This window comes from Meles meles, chromosome 7, assembly GCF_922984935.1.
Source record: "Meles meles chromosome 7, mMelMel3.1 paternal haplotype, whole genome shotgun sequence".
NCBI classification, from domain to species: Eukaryota; Metazoa; Chordata; class Mammalia; order Carnivora; family Mustelidae; genus Meles; species Meles meles.
The window spans coordinates 36,750,314-36,769,588 of record NC_060072.1 but is presented as its reverse complement, the minus strand read 5'-3'; the positions used below and the strand labels follow the sequence as shown (position 1 = coordinate 36,769,588).

Sequence of the window (19,275 nt, the reverse complement as noted above, 5' to 3'; positions counted from 1 at the left end):
TTTTTTAAATTTTTACTATGTTATGTTAATCACCATACAGTATTTGGTATTTTATATTGGATCTATTTATACTGTCAATATTAGGAGGTCTGTGGGGATGTGGTTGGAGTTTGGGTGACTTTTGTAGTTTTTTAGTTTGATTACCACTTCCATTTTTTCAGTGAAGTGTTTTATGTTATGTATAATACCTTTTTTTTTTACCTCTGCTTCTTCAGAAATGCCATGATTCACTGGGACCTTTCTCTTCCGCCATACCCTCTTCCCTTTGGAAAACCTTCACGGACACCTGATCCTAACCTTTCCAAAGAACAAAAAGCATGCCCTTTCAAACTCTAGAGTAGCCAATGCTATGACCTTTCAGACCGAAGACATCTTTTTAGAATGTCCTTAGTTAGAATAGTACCTTCTCTTTCAGGTACTATCCTAAGTATCCTAGGTGATACTCTGTTCTACCGCCATTAGGACAAATCCATGTTCTCTTCTCTTGTGCATTTATTCTACCTGACTGCTCTCTTACAGGCTCCAGAAATGATTTGGCTGGTAGTGAAAGTTTTATTTCCTCATTTTATTTATTTTTCTTAAATTTTTATTAATACATAAAGTATTATTTGTCCCAGGGTACAGGTCTGTAAATCATCAGGCTTATTATACATTTCACAGTACTCACCATAGCATATACCCTCCCCAATGTCCATAACCCCACCACCCTATCCCTATACCCCTACCCCCCAGCAACCCGCACTTTGCTTCCTGAGATTAAGAGTGTCTTATGGTTTATCTCCCTCCCAATCCCATCTTGTTTCCTTTTTTCCTTCCCTCCCCCCACAACCCTCTGCCCTGCCTCTCAAATTCCTCATATCAGAGAGATCCTATGATAATTGTCTTTCTCTGACTGACTTATTTCACTGAACATAATACCCTCTAGTTCCACCCACGTTGTTGCAAATTGCAAGATTTCGTTTCTTTTGATGGCTGCATAGTATTCCATTGTATTTACACATTTTAAATTGAATGGCACTCCATTTGAGTCATTAGCTTATTTTTCTTTAATTTTGCTTTTTCTTCCTCATTCACTACCATTTCTCTTATAGTTTCTTCTATTTTCATGCAGAATTACTCCCTCAGTGAATATTAGTCTAAGGGTTTTAATGTAACTTAGAATAGAAAAATCTTTAAAGTCTCTTCTGTGTTTTGCAACGAAGTCAGGTTTCTAACATTCACTTATGGTCCTGATTCTCTAGTATTGATTCGATTTATGTTTTTTCTTTCTCGTGCTCATAAATATCTACTTTTTTTTCAGCTGCCTACTGAATCACTCTTTTATCGAGCCGTCCTTCAGGATATTATTAAAGAATGTTACGGCATCACCAAATGGTATGAGAATTTTAATAAGAGTAACCATGTTGTCTTATAAGTGAAGTGACTTTTAGCCCAGGTGAATTTATTCAGGGTCTCTGTTACTGGTAGAAGAAGCTTTGAATCTGAGCATAATGTCAGTAGTAACAAAGAAGTATGCAGCAACTGTATCCTAGGTTAATCATTATTAAAGTGGGGGTTCTAATGATTCCTTTTTGTTCTGAAAAGTTGGTGTCATGATAAAGTAGTCTGTGTCAATTGTAATTTAGAATTTTAGAAGCACTGGAATGTTATATGTAAGTAATTCATTATATAGACAAAGAGGTAGGGATGGGAGAATTTTTCCATAATACATTGGTTCAGTAACTGTTATACTCAAGCTTACATTTGCAATTCTGGCAAATTTCAACAATATGCCCTTGCTAATTACAATTTTAGGATTCTGATAACCATTTGATTGCAATAGGATTACTCCTGAAGTTAAAATAGGATAATTTGGGGGCGCCTGGGTGGTTCAGTCGTTAAGCATCTGCCTTTGGCTCAGGTCATGATCCCAGGGTCCTGGGATTGAGCCCCACATCGGGCTCCCTGCTCGGCAGGAAGCCTGCTTCTCCCTCTCCCTCTCCTGCTCCCCCTGCTTGTGCTCCCTCTCTCGCTGTGTCTCTCTCTGTCAAATAAATAAAATCTTTTTAAATAAATAAATAAATAAAATAGGACAATTTTAAGGTTCTCGAAAACAAATCCATACATATTAACAGAGATAGAAACTACTTTTAGATTAGTTATTATTTCTCTGTAAGAGAGAAAATAACCTTTTTTTACTGATAGAAATTGTGACATATCAATACTACATATACCATTGGTTTAAACTATCATTTCTATGTAGATAACTCCCAGATCTGATTGCAGACTCCATGTTCTTTCCCATGTTTACCAATCTTCAGAATTGTCTACAAGTGAATTTCTCATGCTTTCCTGCGAAGTAGTTCCCTCTCTGGAGTTCACCACAAGATACCAGCCTGCTTGAAAAAGTCACATAATTTTGCAAATTTATGTCCACTCAAATATTGACTGCCTGCCTCTTTTGAGACCTCAAATCTCTTTATAATTTTTTTATTCTCTTAATGACAACTTAAAATTGTCTCCATTCTTTTGTGAATCTTTCTTCTCACTTGAAAATTAAACACCCTCCAGCCCTCCATGTTCCTGTCTTCTTTTACTACTCAGAAGATAGATAGTATGTATTATAAGACTTCTTTCATTCAGAGCCTGATTGACCTCTCAGTCACATTTGACCATTTGATAATTGGTTTTTTTTCCCAAACGCTTGTCCTCCTTCTCTTCCATTAAGTTGCATTCTGAGTTTCTTTTTTCTACTGTGCACAGTCTTCTATTTAATGAAAGATTCTTCCTCTTACTTGTCTCCTATGTATAGCTAGACATTCTCTAATATATATATATTTTATTATGTTATGTTAGTCCATCATTACAGTCCATCATTAGTTTTTGATGTAGTGTTCCATGATTTGTTGTTTGTGTATAACACCTAGTGCCCCGTGCAATACATGCCAGGCTAACCAATCCCCTGACCCCTCTCCCCTCCAAAACTCTTAGTTTGTTTCTTGGAGTCCATAGCCTCTCATCGTCCATCTCCCCTTCGGATTCCCCCCCTCCTTCATTTCTCCCTTCCTTCTCCTAATGCCCACTATGCTATTCCTTATGTTCCGCAAGTAAGTGAAACTGAATGATAATTGACTTTCTCTGTTCCACTTATTTCACTTAGCACAATCTTCTCCAGTCCCGTCCATGTTGATGCAAAAGTTGGGTATTCATCCTTTCTGATGGCTGAGTAATATTCCATTGTATATATAGACCATATCTTCTTTATCCATTCGTGTATTGAAAGGCATCTTGGCTCTTTCCACAGTTTGGCTGTTGTGGGCATTACTACTATAATCATTGGGGTACATATGGCCCTTCTTTTCACTACATCTGTATCTTTGAGGTAAATACCCAGCAGTGCAATTGCTGGGTCATAGGGTAGCTCTATTTTTAATTTTTTGAGGAAAGGCCACACTGTTTTCCGAAGTGGCTATACCAACTTGTGTTCCCACTAACAGCCCAATAGGGTTCCCCTTTCTCCATAGCCTCTCCAACACTTGTTGTTTCTTGTCTTTTCAATTTTTGCTGTCCTAACTAGTGTAAGGTGGTATCTCAATGTGGTTTTGATTTGAATTTCCTTGATGACGGATGATGATGAACATTTTTTCATGTGTCTGTTAGCCATTTTTATGTCTTCTTTGGAGAAATGTCTGTTCATGTCTTCTGTCCATTTTTTTAACTTGATTATTTGGTTTGGGGTGTTGAGTTTGAGAAGTTCTTTATAGATCCTGGATATCAGCCCTTTATCTGTAGTGTCATTTGCAATTATCGTCTCATTCTGTGGGTTGCCTCTTTGTTTTGTGGGCTGTTTCCTTTGCTGTGCCAAAGGTTTTTAAAATTGATTTTTGCTTTTGTTCCCTTTCCTTTGGAGATGTATCCTGAAAGAAGCCGCTGTGGCTGATGTCGATGAGGTTACTGCCTATGTTCTACTCTAGGATTTTGATAGATTCCTGTCTTACACTGGGGTCTTTCATCCATTTTGAGTTTATCTTTGTGTATGGTGTAAGAGAATGGTCAAGTTTCATTCTTCTATACATTGCTATCCAATTTTCCCAGCACCATTTATTGAAGAGACACCATTTATTTATTTATAAGAAGAGTCTTTTTTCCATTAGATATTTTTTCCTCTTTTGTCAAAGATTATTTGACCATAGAGTTGGGGGTCCATATCTGGGCTCTCTGTTCTGTTCCATTGGTTTATGTGTCTGTTTTTGTGCCACTACCATGCTATCTTGGTGGTCACAGCTTTGTAATATAGCTTAAAATCAGGCAACGTGATGCCCCCAGCTTTGTTTTTCCTTTTCCATATTTCCTTGGTGATTTGGGATCTTTTCTGGTTCCATACAAATATTAAGATTGTTCCAGCACTTTGAAAAATGCTATTGGTATTTTGATCGGGATGGCATTGAAAGTATAGATTGCTCTGAGCAGCATTGACATTTTAACAATGTGTATTCTTCTGATCCATGAGCATGGAACGTTTTTCCATCTTTTTGTGTCTTCTTCAGTCTCTTTAATGAGCGTTCTGTAGTTCCTATAGTATAGATCCTATAGTATAGATATAGTTCCTATAGTATAGTTCCTATAGTATAGATCCTCTTTCTTTGGTTTATTTCAGGGTATCTTACGGTTTTTGGTGTAAATGGATTCGATTGTAATGGAATCGATTCTCTAATTTCTCTTTCTATTGTTACATTTTAGCTTATAAGAAAGCAACTGATTTCTGAGCATTGATTGTATCCTGCCACATTACTGAATTGCTGTATGAGTTCTAGTAATTTAGGGGTGAAGTCTTTTGGGTTTTCCACATAACATATCATGTTATCTGTGAAGAGAGAGAGTTTGACTTCTTCTTTGTCAATTTGAATACCTTTTATTTCTATTTGTTGTCTGATTGCTGTTGCTAGGACCTCTAGTACTTTGTTGAATAATAGTGGCAAGAGTGGGCACCCTTGTCATGTTCCTGATCTTAAGGGAAAAGCTCTCAGCTTTTCCCCATTGAGAATGATATTTGCTGTGGGTTTTTCATAAATAGATTTTATGAAGTTGAGGAATGTTCCCTCTATTTCTATACTCCGAATAGTTTTAACAAGGAAAGGATGCTATATTTTGTCAGATGTTTTTTCTGTATCAATTGAGAGGACCATGTGGTTCTCGTCTCTTCTTTTATTTATGTGTTTTATCACATTGGTTTATTTGCAAATGTTGAACCACTTTTGCATCCCAAGGATAGATCCCACCTAGTCTGGTGTATAATCCTTTTAATGTGCTGTTGGATCCTATTAGCTAGGATCTTGTTGATAATTTTGGTATCCATATTCACAGGGATAGTCATCTAAAATTCTCCTTTTTGATGGGGTCTTTGCCTGGTTTTGGGATCCAGGTAATGCTGGCCTCACAGAATGAGTCTGGAAATTTTCTTTCTGTTTTCTGTTTTTTTAAACAGTTTCAGGAGAATAGATATTATTTCTTCTACAAATGTTTGGTAGAATTCCCCAGGGAATCCATCAGGTCCTGGATTCTTGTTTTTTTTGGGAGATTTTTGATCACTGCTTCAATCTTGTTACTGGTTATTGGTCTATTCAGGTTAGTTTCTTCCTGTGTCAGTCTTGGTAGTTTATAGGTTTCTGGGACTGCATCCATTTCTTCCAGGTTGCTTAATTTATTGGCATATAGCAGTTGATAATAATTTCTGATAATTGTTTTTATTTCCTTGGTGTTAGTCATGATCTTTCCCCCTTTCATTCATAATTTTATTAATTTAGGTCCTTTCTATTTTCTTTTGGATAAGCCTGGCCTGTGGTTTATTTATCTTATTAATTCTTTCAAAGAACCAACTTCTAGTCTTGTTGATGTGTTCTACTGTTTTCTGGTTTCTAATTCATTGATCTCTGCTCTAATCTTTATTATAATTTCCCTTCTTGTGTATGGGTTAGGCTTAATTTGTTGTTGATTCTCCAGATCTTTAAGGTGTAATGATAGTTTGTGTATTCGGGATTTTTCTGTTTTTTTGAGTGAGGCCTGGGTGGCTATGTATTTCCCCCTTAGGACCACCTTTGCTGTATCCCATAGGTTTGGACTGATGTGTCTTTGTTCTCATTAGTTTCCATGAATTGTTTAAGTTCTTCTTGATTTCCTGCTTAACCCAAACATTCTTGAGCAGAATGGTCTTTAGCTTCCAAGTATTTGAATTTCTTCCAAACTTTTTCTTGTGATTGAGTTCCAGTTTCAAAGCATTGTGGTCTGAGAATATGTAGGGAATAATCTCAGTCTTTTGGTATCCCTTGAGACCTGATATGTGACCCAGTATGTGGTCTGTTCTAGAGAAAGTTCCATGTGTGCTTGAATATTCTGCACACATGGAACTTTGGGTGGAATATTCTGTATACATCTATGAGGTCCATCTGGTCCAGTGTGTCATTCAAAGCTTTTGTTTCTTTGTTGCTTTTCTGCTCAGATGATCTGTCTGTTGCTGAGAGTAATGTGTTGAGGTCTCCTACAATTAACATGTTATTATCAGTATGTCTCTTTATTTTGGTTAACAGTTGGCTTATGTAGTTGGCTGCTCCCATGTTGGGGGCATAGATATTTACAACTGTTAGATCTTCTTGTTAGATAGACCCTTTAAGAATGATATAGTATTCTTCTGTATCTCTAACTATAGACTTTAGCTTAAAATCTAATTTGTCCGATATAAGAATTGCTACCCCTGGTTTCTTTTGAGGTCTGTTGGCATGAAAGATGGTTCTCCATCCCTTCACTTTCAGTCTGGATGTATCTTTAGCTTCAAAATAAGTCTCTTGTAGACAGCATATAAATGGGTCCTGTCTTTATCCCATCTGCAACCCTCTGCCATTTTATAGGAGCATTTAAGCCTTTCACATTGAGAGTGATTATTGAAAGGTACGATTTTATTGTCATCATGTTGCCTATGAAGCCTTTGTTTCTATAGATTATGTTCTCTAATATTTTTATACTCAGTGCCAGTCTCTTAATACTTCCTCTTTCTCTTACAAGTTTCCCTCACAACTGATATCTTTTTTTTTTAAGATTTTATTTATTTATTTGACAGAGAGATCACAAGTGGGCAGAGAGGCAGGCGGCGGGGGCAGGGAAGCAGGCTCCCCGCTGAGCAGAGAGCCCGACAGAGGGCTCTATCTCAGGACCCTGGGATCATGACCCGAGCTATAGGCAGAGGCCCAACCCACTGAGCCACCCAGGCACCCCCACAACTGATATCTTAAATCAAGTATACATTCTTACCACTTTACTTAAGTACCTTACCAATACATCAGATTCAGCATATCTAAAAGTCAACTCCCCACCAATTCTAGTCCTCTTTCTTTCTTATCTTGACTTCTTTTGTTAAACCTAGGAATGCCATGACCATTATCAAGCTTTGTAAATCTCTGTTATATTTAATTTTATTGTTCCATCATCGGACCTAAATAGTCTCGTTACTTGCCAAGACTTACACATTGTTATTCTTTCAATCCAGCAACTAATTTGTTATATGGCAGGCAGCCTGTGAGGTTCTGGATCCATAGGATTTTTTTTTCCACAGAGAAATATTTTGTATTCTAGTCAGGATAACATGTGCAAAAGACAAAGACAGTGATAGAAACCCACTTCCAGTAACGACAGACGATCGTTAGAATCCATCCCGAGAAAAGTGAAAAACATTGAAGGGGTGTGTGTGTGTGTGTGTGTGTGTGTGTGTGTGTGTGTGTTTGTTTTTAATTGGTTTGAGAACATCAAAGACCTATCAAGAAAGTTAAGAATTACAGGGCAGGTAGTGATTTCACCAAGATTGAGATTGTTCCTCACTTTGTTCCCCCTTACGAGAACAACTAACAGCTCTTAAAAAATAAGACACCACTGAAAGAATCCTAGAACATGGGGGCAAGGCCAAAGCACCTCCCTGTACCTCAGAGACCAAGAGAGACTCATCAGAAGGGCAAGAGAAGCAGCCACATGTTGACTACATTGCTTCTCCCCTCAGGCCAGTGTAGCCAGCATATGGAGAGTTTTCCCCTGAGCCTCTGGTTCCTCCAGTGGGAAAAGAACCTAGCACAGCCACCCCACCAGAATTGGGGGTTACTTTGTGAAAGCCCATATTCTGATCTTGCCCCACAGTTACTGCAGGGAAGTCTGTGGGGGTGTAACCACTGATAATCTTACTGAGATGGAGAAGGAGGAAGGGGGTTGCAATAGTCAGCACATGGATATTGGCAGACCAGGTTCATACCTGTAGTGCCCAAGTAATAATCCCAATTGGTGGATTTGCTCATCTGCACAACCAAGTCAGGGGCTCACTCTGACCAGGAAACTCAGTGGGATGCATGCACCTCTGACTGATTCAGATCCTTGGATGAGAAGTTTTGCCATCCGTAGAGCCTGGTTTGCCCTCCTAGGCAGGGGACCCATCTGCTGTTGAGAGTATCTTCTGGTGCCATCTGACCATAAGTTGGTGAAAACTTCTGGAAGCTCAGTGGCATTCCAGCCAGGAGACAGGCTGGCAGAGCTGATTAACCCCACAACAAATCCAGTACCAAGTATGAAGGATTGATTTATTAGGCACAGACAGGAATATTAATTTGGCCAAGGGTTAAGGTAACTCTCAGCCCCTCCCAACTGGAGAACCTATTTGGGAAATAGTAGAATATTGGAAAATTTGGAGAGTAGTCTAGAGTAGCCTCTTCCCTCTTGCCTAGTTAAGGGCGCTGACAGATAACATCACTGTGGAATGTGTCTTTTTGACCCATCTGAACAAAAGGGCTGGCAACAACTCCAGGATGGTGTGTGGTCCGGCAATGCTTGAGTCTAGAGAAAGCCAAAGCCAGTAGTTTACAAAGCAAAGCCAATGGCCCTCTTCAGCTGGGGAACTTGGGGTGCAGATTGGCTTGAGTTAAGACAGCAAAGAGCTTTCCTAACTTTAGAGAACACTGCATGGTAACCACTAAACCCCAGGGAACTCCAGAGCTCTCCCAGCTTTAAAGTTGCTTCTCCCACTGCACCTGGGCAAGGAATCTAATTCATAGACCCACTCGTTGCTGAATACAGCCTTCAGCCTGTCCAACCAGGAAACCTAACCAGAACACACAGAAAGCCACATAGCCCATTCAACAGCCCTACTTCTAGTGGCACTTGAACAGAGAGCACTGCCCATGTCATCCCTTAGCTGCAGAATCAAACCAGTAATATCACCTGACCAGGGAATTCAGTGCACACTCTGGCCTGATTTGGGTCCCCAAACAATGAGCTATATAGGCCTTGGGTCTTATCCTGCTTCCCTGCCATGGCAAGGAAGTTAATTGATAGCCCCATATACTACTAACCATCTATTTAGCATGACTAGAGAATCCAGGCAACCATGGAATCCATTCCATAGCCTCACACAGTAGAGAACCAAGCCAACATTTCTATCCCCCTATTCTCAAGCAGAGGCATACTCCCCATCCTCAGAGCTTGAACAGTTGCCTCACCCCAAAATAGACCATAATAGCTAGTCCCTGCTACCTGTGGATGTTACCAGTAGGCAAACCCAGAAACTCAAATTGAGCTGAGTAATAAATGGTCTCTATCAAAGAAAATCTGTGACGTGAAAGAGGAGCCCAATTACTCCAGGGCTCAAATATCAACATAAAGAATCAAGGATCATGAAAAAATCAGATAAATATACCACCAAAGGAAACTAGTAAAGTTCCAGTAAGTGATCTTCAAGAAATGGAGATCTAGCAAAAAAGAATTCAGAGTAATCCTTTTAAGGAAATCTAGTGAACTATAGGAAAACACAAACAAATAAAAAAAAATTCAGAAAACAATGCATGAACAAAATGAGAATTTTGACAAGGAAAAAGCAGCCATTTAAAAAAAAAAAATCCTAGAGTTGGAAAAGTACAGAAGACCCTTGAACAACATGGGTTTGAACTTCACAGTTCACTTATATACAGATTTTTTTGGATAATACAGTGTAGTACTGTAAACATATTTTCCTTATGACTTTTTTAATAATATTTTTTCTCTAGCTTTATTGTAAGAATATGATATACAATATATATAACATATGTATTGATCGACTGTTTATAAGTACAGCTTCAGTGAATAGTAGACTATTAGTAGCTATGTTTTAGGGGAATCAAAAGTTATAAATGGATTTTCAACTACATGGGAGTTCAATATCCTTAACCCCATGGCATTCAAGGGTCTACCATATGATAATTGAATGGAAGAATTTCAGAGAGTTTCAATAGTAGACTTGTTCATATAGAAGGAAGAATCAGTGACCTAGAGGCTAAGGCATTAAAAATTACCCAGTCAGAGAAGCAAAAAGTGAAAAAAATGAAGAAACGTTATGGCAAAATGGGACACATTGAAAAGAAACAGTGTTAGTATTATAAGAATTCCAGATCAGAAACAAAGGGACAGAAAGTGTATTTAAGGTGATAATGGCTGAAAACTTCTCAAACCTGGTGAGAGAAAAGGACATCCTGATCCCTAAGATCTAAGGGAATTCATATAGATTGAACCCAGGTAGCACTACAAGACATAATTAAGTTGTTAAAAGTCAAAGACAAAGAATTTTAGGAGCAATAAGAGAAGAGAGGGGTTATATACAAGTTACAGCCTCTGATAAGAATGTTGGCAGATTTCTCAGCAGAAACTTTTCAGGCTAAGAGAATGGAATGACATATTGAAAATATTGAAAAAAAGAAAAGAATAGTCAAACAAGAATTCTATACCTGGAAAAGCTGTTCATCAGAAACAAAGAAGGGATCAAGTCTTTTCTGAACAAACAAAAGCTAAAGGAGCTCTTTACCACTAGACTTGCCTCATAAGGAATGCTAAATAAGAGTTCTTTGAATGGAAGTATAGGAATATTAAATCATAAAAATATAGTATAAACCATTGATAATGATAAATATATAGTTATATTCTGCAATATAGTAATAAAGGTGCATAGTTCACTTAAAACTCCAGTTTAAAAGTTTAAAAAAAGTAGTAAAAATAACCACAACTACTATAATAATGTTATTAGTTACACAATATAAAAAGATTTAAATTGTAACAAAAAAAATGTATGTTGGGGAGAAGAAATGAAAGTGTAAAGTTTGTGATTTCTATTGAAACTAAGTTGTTATCAATTTAAAATAGGGTGTTATAAGTTTAAGAGGTGTATCATGGTAACCACAAGGAAGAATCCTGTAATAATTGCATAAGAGAACACAATGAAGAATTCAAAGCATACAGATACCAAAAGACATCAAAACAAAAGACAACAGGAGAAAACATAAGGAACAAAACAACCATAAAATGTCTGCAAAACAACCATAATATGTTAACAAAATGTCAGTGGTAATTACCTGTCAATAATTACTTTTGAGTGAACATGGGTGAAATTCTCCAATTGAATGAAAAATGGGTTAAATTCTCCAGTTGAAAAATATAGAGTAGTTGACTGTATTAAAAAAAAAACAAAAATAAGCCAAGATCCAACAAAATGTTGCCTATAAGAGATTCACTTTCACCTTAAAATACCCAGAGACTGAGAGTGAAGGGGTGAAAAGATACTTCAAGCAAATAGTAATTAAAAGGAAGCAGAGGTAGCCATACTTAAACAGACAAAATAGACTTTAAAATAAAAATGGTAAAAACAGACACCCTCATTGTCACTTATATAATGATAAAAGGGCCAATCCACCAAAAAGATTTAACAGTTGTAAATATTTATATGCCCAATATTGGAGCACGTAAATATATAAAGCCAAAATTAACAGACCTAAAAAGAAAAATGAATAGTAATACCAGAATAGTTGGAAACTTTTAATGTCCCACTCTCAACACTGGCTAGATCATTCAGATAGAGAAACAATAAGAAAACAGCAAATTTGAACATTCTAGACCAAATGGACTTAACAGACATGTACAGAACATTCTGTTCAAGAATAGCAAAATACACATACTTTTCAAGTGCACATGAACATTTTCTAGAATAGATCATATATTAGGCCACAAAACAAGACTTAGCAAATTCAAGAAGATTGAAATCATACCAACTGTATACTCTGACCCCAATGGCATAAAATTAAAAATCTGAAAATTAAAAACTGGAAAGTTCACAAATACATGAAAATTAGTATCAAAGAAGATATTAAAACGTTTCTTGAAACAAATAAAAATGGAAATACAACATATACCACATCTTATGGGATACAGAGAAAACAGTTCTAAGAGGAAAGTTTTTAGCAATAAGTGCCTACATTAAGAAACAAGAAAGAAGGTGGGGGTGGAGGAAAAAAAAAAAAAAGAAACAAGAAAGATCCCAAACACCGTAACTCGTGATTTAAGGAACTATAAAAAGAAGAACAAATTGAGCCCAAAGTTAGAAGAAAAGTCATAAAGATTAAAACAGAAACAAATGAACTAGAGAATATAAAAAGAATAGAAGAGATTACCCAAACTGAGAGTTGGTTCTTTGTAAAGGTAAGCAAAATTGACAAACCATTTTTTGAGGGGGAGATTGAGAGAGACAGCATGAGCAGGAAGTTGGGGAGGGAGAAGGAGAGACAGAATCTTAAACAGGCTCCATGCACAGGGCAGATCAGGGCTTAATCTCATGACCCTGAAATCATTACCTGAGCCAAAATCAAGAGTCAGACACTTAACTGGCTGAGCCACCTACACACCCCCAAAACTGACAAACCTTTAGCTAGAATAACCAAGGAAAAAAGAGAAAGAACCCAAATCAATAAAAATTATAAATGAAAAAGGAGGCATTACAACTGATACCACAGAAATTCAAGGACCAAAAGAGACTACTATGACAACTATATGCCAACAAACTGGACAACTTGGAAAATGGAAAAAGTTTTATAAACACACAACTTATGAAGACTGAATCAGGAAGAAATACAAAGTCTGAATAGACTAATTACCAGAAAGAAGATTGAATCAGTAATCGGAACCTCTCAATGAAGAAAGCCTCAGGACCAACTGTCTTCACTGATGATGTTTAAGAAACATTTATTTATTTATTTTTAAAGATTTTATTTGTGTATGTATTTTAGAAAGAAAACACATGCACGAGTGAACACACATGTGTGTCGGGGGAGGGGCAGAGGGAGAGAGAGAATACCAGGTAATTCCATGTTGAGCACGGAGCTAGATGCAGGGTTTGATCCCACCACCCTGAAAACATCACCTGAGCCGAAACCAAGAGTCAGAAGCCTAACCAGCTGAGTCACCCACATGCCCCTTTCATGAAACATTTAAAGAAGAATTAGCAACAGTTCTTCTCAAACTTTTCTAAAAAACCCAAAAGGGGAGAATATTCCCAAACTTATTTTATGAGCCTAGCATTATCCTGATACCAAAACCAGAAAAAAAGACACTGTTGAAAAGAAACCTACTTGCCAATATCCCTGATGAGTATAGGTATAAAAATTCTCAATAAAATACTACCAAACCAAATTCGGTAGCCATTAAAAGGACCATTCACCATGATCAAGTGAGATTTATCCTCAGGATAGAAGCATGGCTCAACATATGCAATGTGTTGATGTGATATATTAATAGAAGGGAAGAGTCATTATCATTTAAATGGACACAGAAAACACATTTGACACAATTCAGCATCCAATTACGATAAAACTGTCAACAAGTTCAGCATGGAAGGCATTTATTTCAGCATAATGAAGGCATTTATTTCAACATAATAAAGGCCATAGAGGACAAACCCACAGCTAATATCATACTCAGTGGTGAAAGGTAGAAAGCTTTTCTGCTAACATCTGGAATAAAAGGATGCCCACTCTCACCATTCCTGTTCAACATAGTAATGGAAGTACTAGTTAGAGCAGTCAAACAAGAAAAAGAAGGAAAAGGAATCAGAATTGGAAAGGAAAAAGTAAAATTGTCTCTATTTGCAGGTGACATTTTATGTATAAAAAATCCTAATGATTCAGTGAGAGAAACTGAATTCAATAAAATTGCAGAATACAAATTAACATAGCAAAAATCAGTAGTGTTTCTCAACCCTAACAATAAATTTTCTAAAAAAGAATTAAAGAAACTTAGGGAAATGCAAATACAGCAACAGCAAAAACAATAAAATAGTTAGGAATAAATTTAACCAAGAGGGTTAAAGATCTCTACTCTGAAAAGTGCAAAACACTGATGAAAGAATTCAACATGACAAGCCAAGTCAAGACACAAATAAATGAAAAACTATCCAGTGTCCATAGATTGGAAGAATAGTGTGAAAATGTAAATACTTCCAGAAGCCATTTAGATTCAGTGTAGTCCCAATCAAGATTCCAATGACTTAAAAAAAGAAAAAAAGAAAAAAAAAACACTCCTAAAATTTATATGGAACCACAAAAGACCCTGAGTAGTCAGAGAATTCCTGAGAAAGAATAACAAAGTACTCATCACAAAAAGATGGTACTGGCATAAAAACAGACCAACAGACCAATAGACCAATGGAACAGAATTGAGAGCCCAGAAATAAACAGAAGCATATATAGTCAATTAATATTTCACAAAGGAGCCAGGAATACCCAATGGAGAAAAGACAATCTCTTCAGTAAATGTGCGGGGATAACTTTATATTCATACGTAAAAGAATGAAACTGGACCCATATCTTACACCACTCACAAAAATTAACTCAAAATGGCTTAAAGACATAAATGTAAAACCTGAAACCATGAAAGTCCTGTAACAAAACATAGGAATAAAGGTCCTTGATATGGGGGTTGATAATGATTTTTTTGTTATGACATCTAAAGTACAAGCAACAAAATAAAAAAATGAGCAAATGAGACTACATCAAACTAAAAAAACTTCTGCACAGCAAAATAAACCATCTACAAAGTGAAAAAAAAAAAACCCCTATGGAATGGGAAAATATATGTGTAAACTATATATCTGTTATATAAAGAACTCATACAACTTGATGACAGCAATAACAATTTTTTTTTAATATTTTATTTATTTGACAGAGAGAAATCACAACTAGGCAGAGAGGCAGGCAGAGAGAGAGGAGGAAGCAGGCTCCCTGCAGAGCACAGAGCCCGATGCGGGGCTTGATCCCAGGACCCTGAGATCATGACCCGAGCTGAAGGCAAAGGCTTTAACCCACTGAGCCACCCAGGCGCCCCAATAACAATTTTTTTAAGATCTATTTATTTATTTGACAGAGAGATCACGAGTAGGCAGAGAGGCAGGCAGAGAGAAGGGGGGAAGCAGGCTCCCTGCTGAGCAGAGAGCCCTGTGCGGGGCTCCATCCCAGGACCCTGAGATCATGACCGGAGCCAAAGGCAGAGGCTTAACCCACTGAGCCATGGAGGCGCCCCAGCAATAACAAAATTCTTAATGGACGAAGGGCCTGAATAGACATTTCTCCAAAGGTAGACAAAAGACCAACAAGTACATGGAAAGATGCTTAACATCACTAGTCATTAGGGAAATGGAAATTAAAACCACAATGAGTTTGGGGTGCCTGCGGTGGCTCAGTCAGTTAAATGTCCCTACTTGGTTTGGGCTCAGTTCATGATCTCAGGGTTGTGAGATCAAGCCCTGCATCAACTCCATGCACAGTGCAGAGTCTCCTTGAGTTTCTCTCTCTCCTCCTCTTTATTCCCTTCCCCTGCTTGCTCACTCTCTCTCAAATAAATAAATCTTTACTAAAGGAAAGCCACAAAGAGATCCCCTCACACCTGTTAGAATGGCCATCATTAAAAAAATAAGAGATAGCATGTTGGTATGGATACAGAGAAAAGGGAGCCCTTGTGCACTGTGGTGGAATTATAAATTGGTACAACCACTATTGAAAACAATATAGAGAATCCTCAAAACTTCAAAAATAAAACTACCAAGTGATTCAGCATTTTTACCTTTGGTAATATATCAGAAATAAATGAATATACTAACTCAAAAAGGTATCTGCACCCCCATGTTCATCGCATCATTGTTTACCATAGCTAAGATATGGAAACAATCTAAGTGTGCTTTGATGGATGAAAGTATAATGGAATTATAAAATGAGGAAATCTTACCATATGCAACAACATGAGTGAACCTTCAAGGCATTATGCTAAGTGAAATAAGAGAAAAGGACAAATACTGTAAGATCTCACTTATTGTGGCATCTCAAAACAAAACAAAAACAAATATAAAGAGAAAACCCTGAATTCATTGAAAGAGGTCAGACATATGGTTACCAGGGACAGAGGATAGAGGGATGGGGAGTTGGGGAGAGGTGACTATAAGGTACGAACTTTAGGTTATAAGATAAATAAGTACAACACAATGACTATAGGTAACACTGCTATATGATACATAGAAATGTTAAGAGAGTAAATCCTAAGAGTTCTCATCCTAAGAAATTTTTTTTTCCTTTCTTTCTTTTTTTAAATGTTCCTATATGAGAAGATGGATGTTATAGCTGAACCTTTGTGGTAATATCAAACCATCATGCTATATACCTTAAACTTGTATGCTAATTATTTCCCAATAAAACTAGGGAAAAAAATATAAGTTCTGTGTTTATGTAGGTACTTGATTTTCACCATGTATCTTATGAAATTAGTTTATTCGTACATGACGTGAATCCTTTTCTGAGACACTTGGAAAAAAATCAGGCCTCTGTATGTTAAGTCAAAATTAGATGTTAAAATACTTCTTATTAGTGGAAAACAACAACAACAGCAACAAACAATAGGGCAAATACCTAGAAGAAGATGGGAATCAAGAAAGATAAGCCCAGCTTCTAGGGCTGCATTTCCCCAGCAGCATCTGCCAATTCTTGAAAAGGTAGCTGTCTAACAGTTAACAAAGCAGAGAGAGAAGGGGAGCACAACTTTCAGTAGAATAACAGTTAAAAGTGAAAATTCATGGCCTGCCCTAGAAGGAGGACTCCTTATGCCAGGCACACCACTCATATCTTGAGTTAGGTCCACAGTATGAGTAAAGATGAGCTATAAATAAAACTGCTATAAAGTGCTCTAAAGCCCCACTTGGAATTATCTGAAGCTGTGATTAAAGTATTTCGGATTACTACTTGCTCTAGCTGTCTACTATTGGCAGACCTGCTCTGGACAAAAATAATATAAATCTAAGCCAGTATCACTATAGTTTGCTATATATAGTATTTGGCAAGCAACCCAAAATAACCAGCCATATGATAAAATAGGACATGACCAAAAACCAAGGTAAACTACATGCAGTGTAGTTTGGACTCATTAGAGAAAAGCTTAAAATAACAAGTTGAGAAACTTCCATTTTGGGAAAATGGAATAGATATACAGTTTTCTGTTTTTCCTGGTAACTATAGCTAGAAATCTAGAACTATCTATAAAATATAAGAAGACTCTGAAAGAATCTTGGAGAGAATAAGGCAAACTAGCTCAAGATCTCAGGACCCAAGAAATAGTATAGTGGGAGTTCCTGGGTTTTCTTTTTTTTTTTTTAATTATGTTTAATTAGCCACTGTATAGTACATCATTAGTTTTTGATGTAGTGTTCAGTGACTCATTAGTTACACGTAACACCCACTTCTTTTTGCCTTAAAAAACCTTATATTGGAACTGAAGTAAACTGCAATCCAGAAATGCTATGGGCATATTAAAAAAAAAAAAAATGAACAAACAAATAAAGCCCTAGTAAAAAACCTTCTCTTTCTATCCAAAGGACCAGGAAAGAGGGAGGTGCAGGAAAACCTTTGATAGACCTACCATATTGCAGCCAGAAACCAAAGAAAACATTGTGTCCCCCCTCTCACCCATGTCAACAAAGGCAAAATGGAGAGCCTAGAGTCCCATTCTTGCCACACTGTAATGAGGTTCCTGAACACCACTCAGGGAATGGTGTCAGAGAAGGCCAAGTAGGAAACTAGGATTTCCTCCCCACCAGGTGGTAACAAGCACCCCACCACTGCTGCCACAATGTCAGACACCATGTGGGAATTTGAACTTCTTGCCCACCCAGCAATAAAAAGGTGTTACACTCTTTTCCCACTAGTTTGGCATCAGAGAAGGCCTAGTAGAGAGGATTTTCACCATTTCCCAGGAGTTACACAGCTACCCCTACCAGAACATCAGTGGAGAAGATGTGGGAAGCTGGAACTCCTAGCACCAACAAGGTTTCAGCAGAGGCTGGGTTATCTTGACACAAAACTTGTATATAAATGTTTATGGCAGCTTTATTCATAACATCCCAAACTGAAAACAACCCAGATGCCCTTCAGCAGGTAGATGTTTAAACAGCGCTAATCCATATCATGGAATACTATCCAGCAATAAAAAGGAATGAGCTATTAATGTAACAACCTGGATGAAACTACAAAAAAGTTTTGAAAAAAAATCCAGTCTCGAGGGGTATATACTGTGCGATTCTGTTTAAATAACACTCTTGAAGTGACAAAATTATAGAAATGGAGACAAGGTTAGTTGTTTCTGGGGAAGAAGGAGTGAGATGGAATGTAATGGGGTGTGCTAGAAAACAGCAACATGAGTGATCCTTGTGGTGATGGAAATGTTCCTAAACTTCACAGCATTAATGTCAGTATCCTGGTTGTGATACTATACTATCATTTTGCAAGTTGTTACCATTTTGAGACTTTCAGGAGACCAGATAAAGGGAATAACAGTCTCTTTGAATTCTCTCCTATAATTGCATGTGAATCTACAATTAAACATTTTTATTAAAAAACTACTTGAGGCACATGCACCTGAATGTTTACAGCAGCAGTGTCCATAATAGCCAAACTATGGAAAGAACCCAGATGTCCATCAAAGGTGAATGGTTAAAGAAGGTGTGATGTGTATATATATATATATATATATATATATATATATATATACACACACACACACACACACAATGGGACATTATGCAGCCCTCAAAAAACCCTGAAATCTTGCCATTTGCAATGACGTGAATGGAACTAGAGGGTATTTTGCTAAGCGAAATAGTCAATCAGAGGAAGACAATTATATTGTCTTCTGATACGAGGAATTTGAGAAACAAGACAGAGTATCATAGGGGAAGGGAGGGAAAAATGAAACAAGATGAAACCCAAAAGGAAGAGAAACCATATGAGACTCAGTCTCAGGAAACAAACTGAGGGTTGCCATTGAGGAGGGGGTTGGGTGGGATGTGGTGGCTGGGTGATGGATGTTGGGGAGGGTATGTGCTATAGTGAACACTGTGAATTGTGTAAGACTGACAAATCAAAGACCTGTATCCCTGAAACAAAT

At 37.3% G+C, this 19,275-nt stretch overlaps 1 protein-coding gene across 12 annotated transcripts in view; it reads left to right on the top strand.

Moving 5' to 3' along the window:
* METTL25 (methyltransferase like 25) overlaps positions 1-19,275 on the top strand; it is a 159,239-nt gene that overhangs the window by 72,354 nt on the left and 67,610 nt on the right. For all 12 annotated transcript variants that reach the window (XR_006819589.1, XR_006819592.1, XR_006819591.1 and 9 more), the window contains exon 8: positions 1,301-1,374. Coding sequence is in view for 1 of the 12 variants with exons in the window: in XM_046011187.1 (XP_045867143.1) it covers positions 1,301-1,374 (74 nt within the window). In the remaining 11 variants the exon portion in view is untranslated. The remainder of the gene's footprint in view (positions 1-1,300; positions 1,375-19,275) is intronic.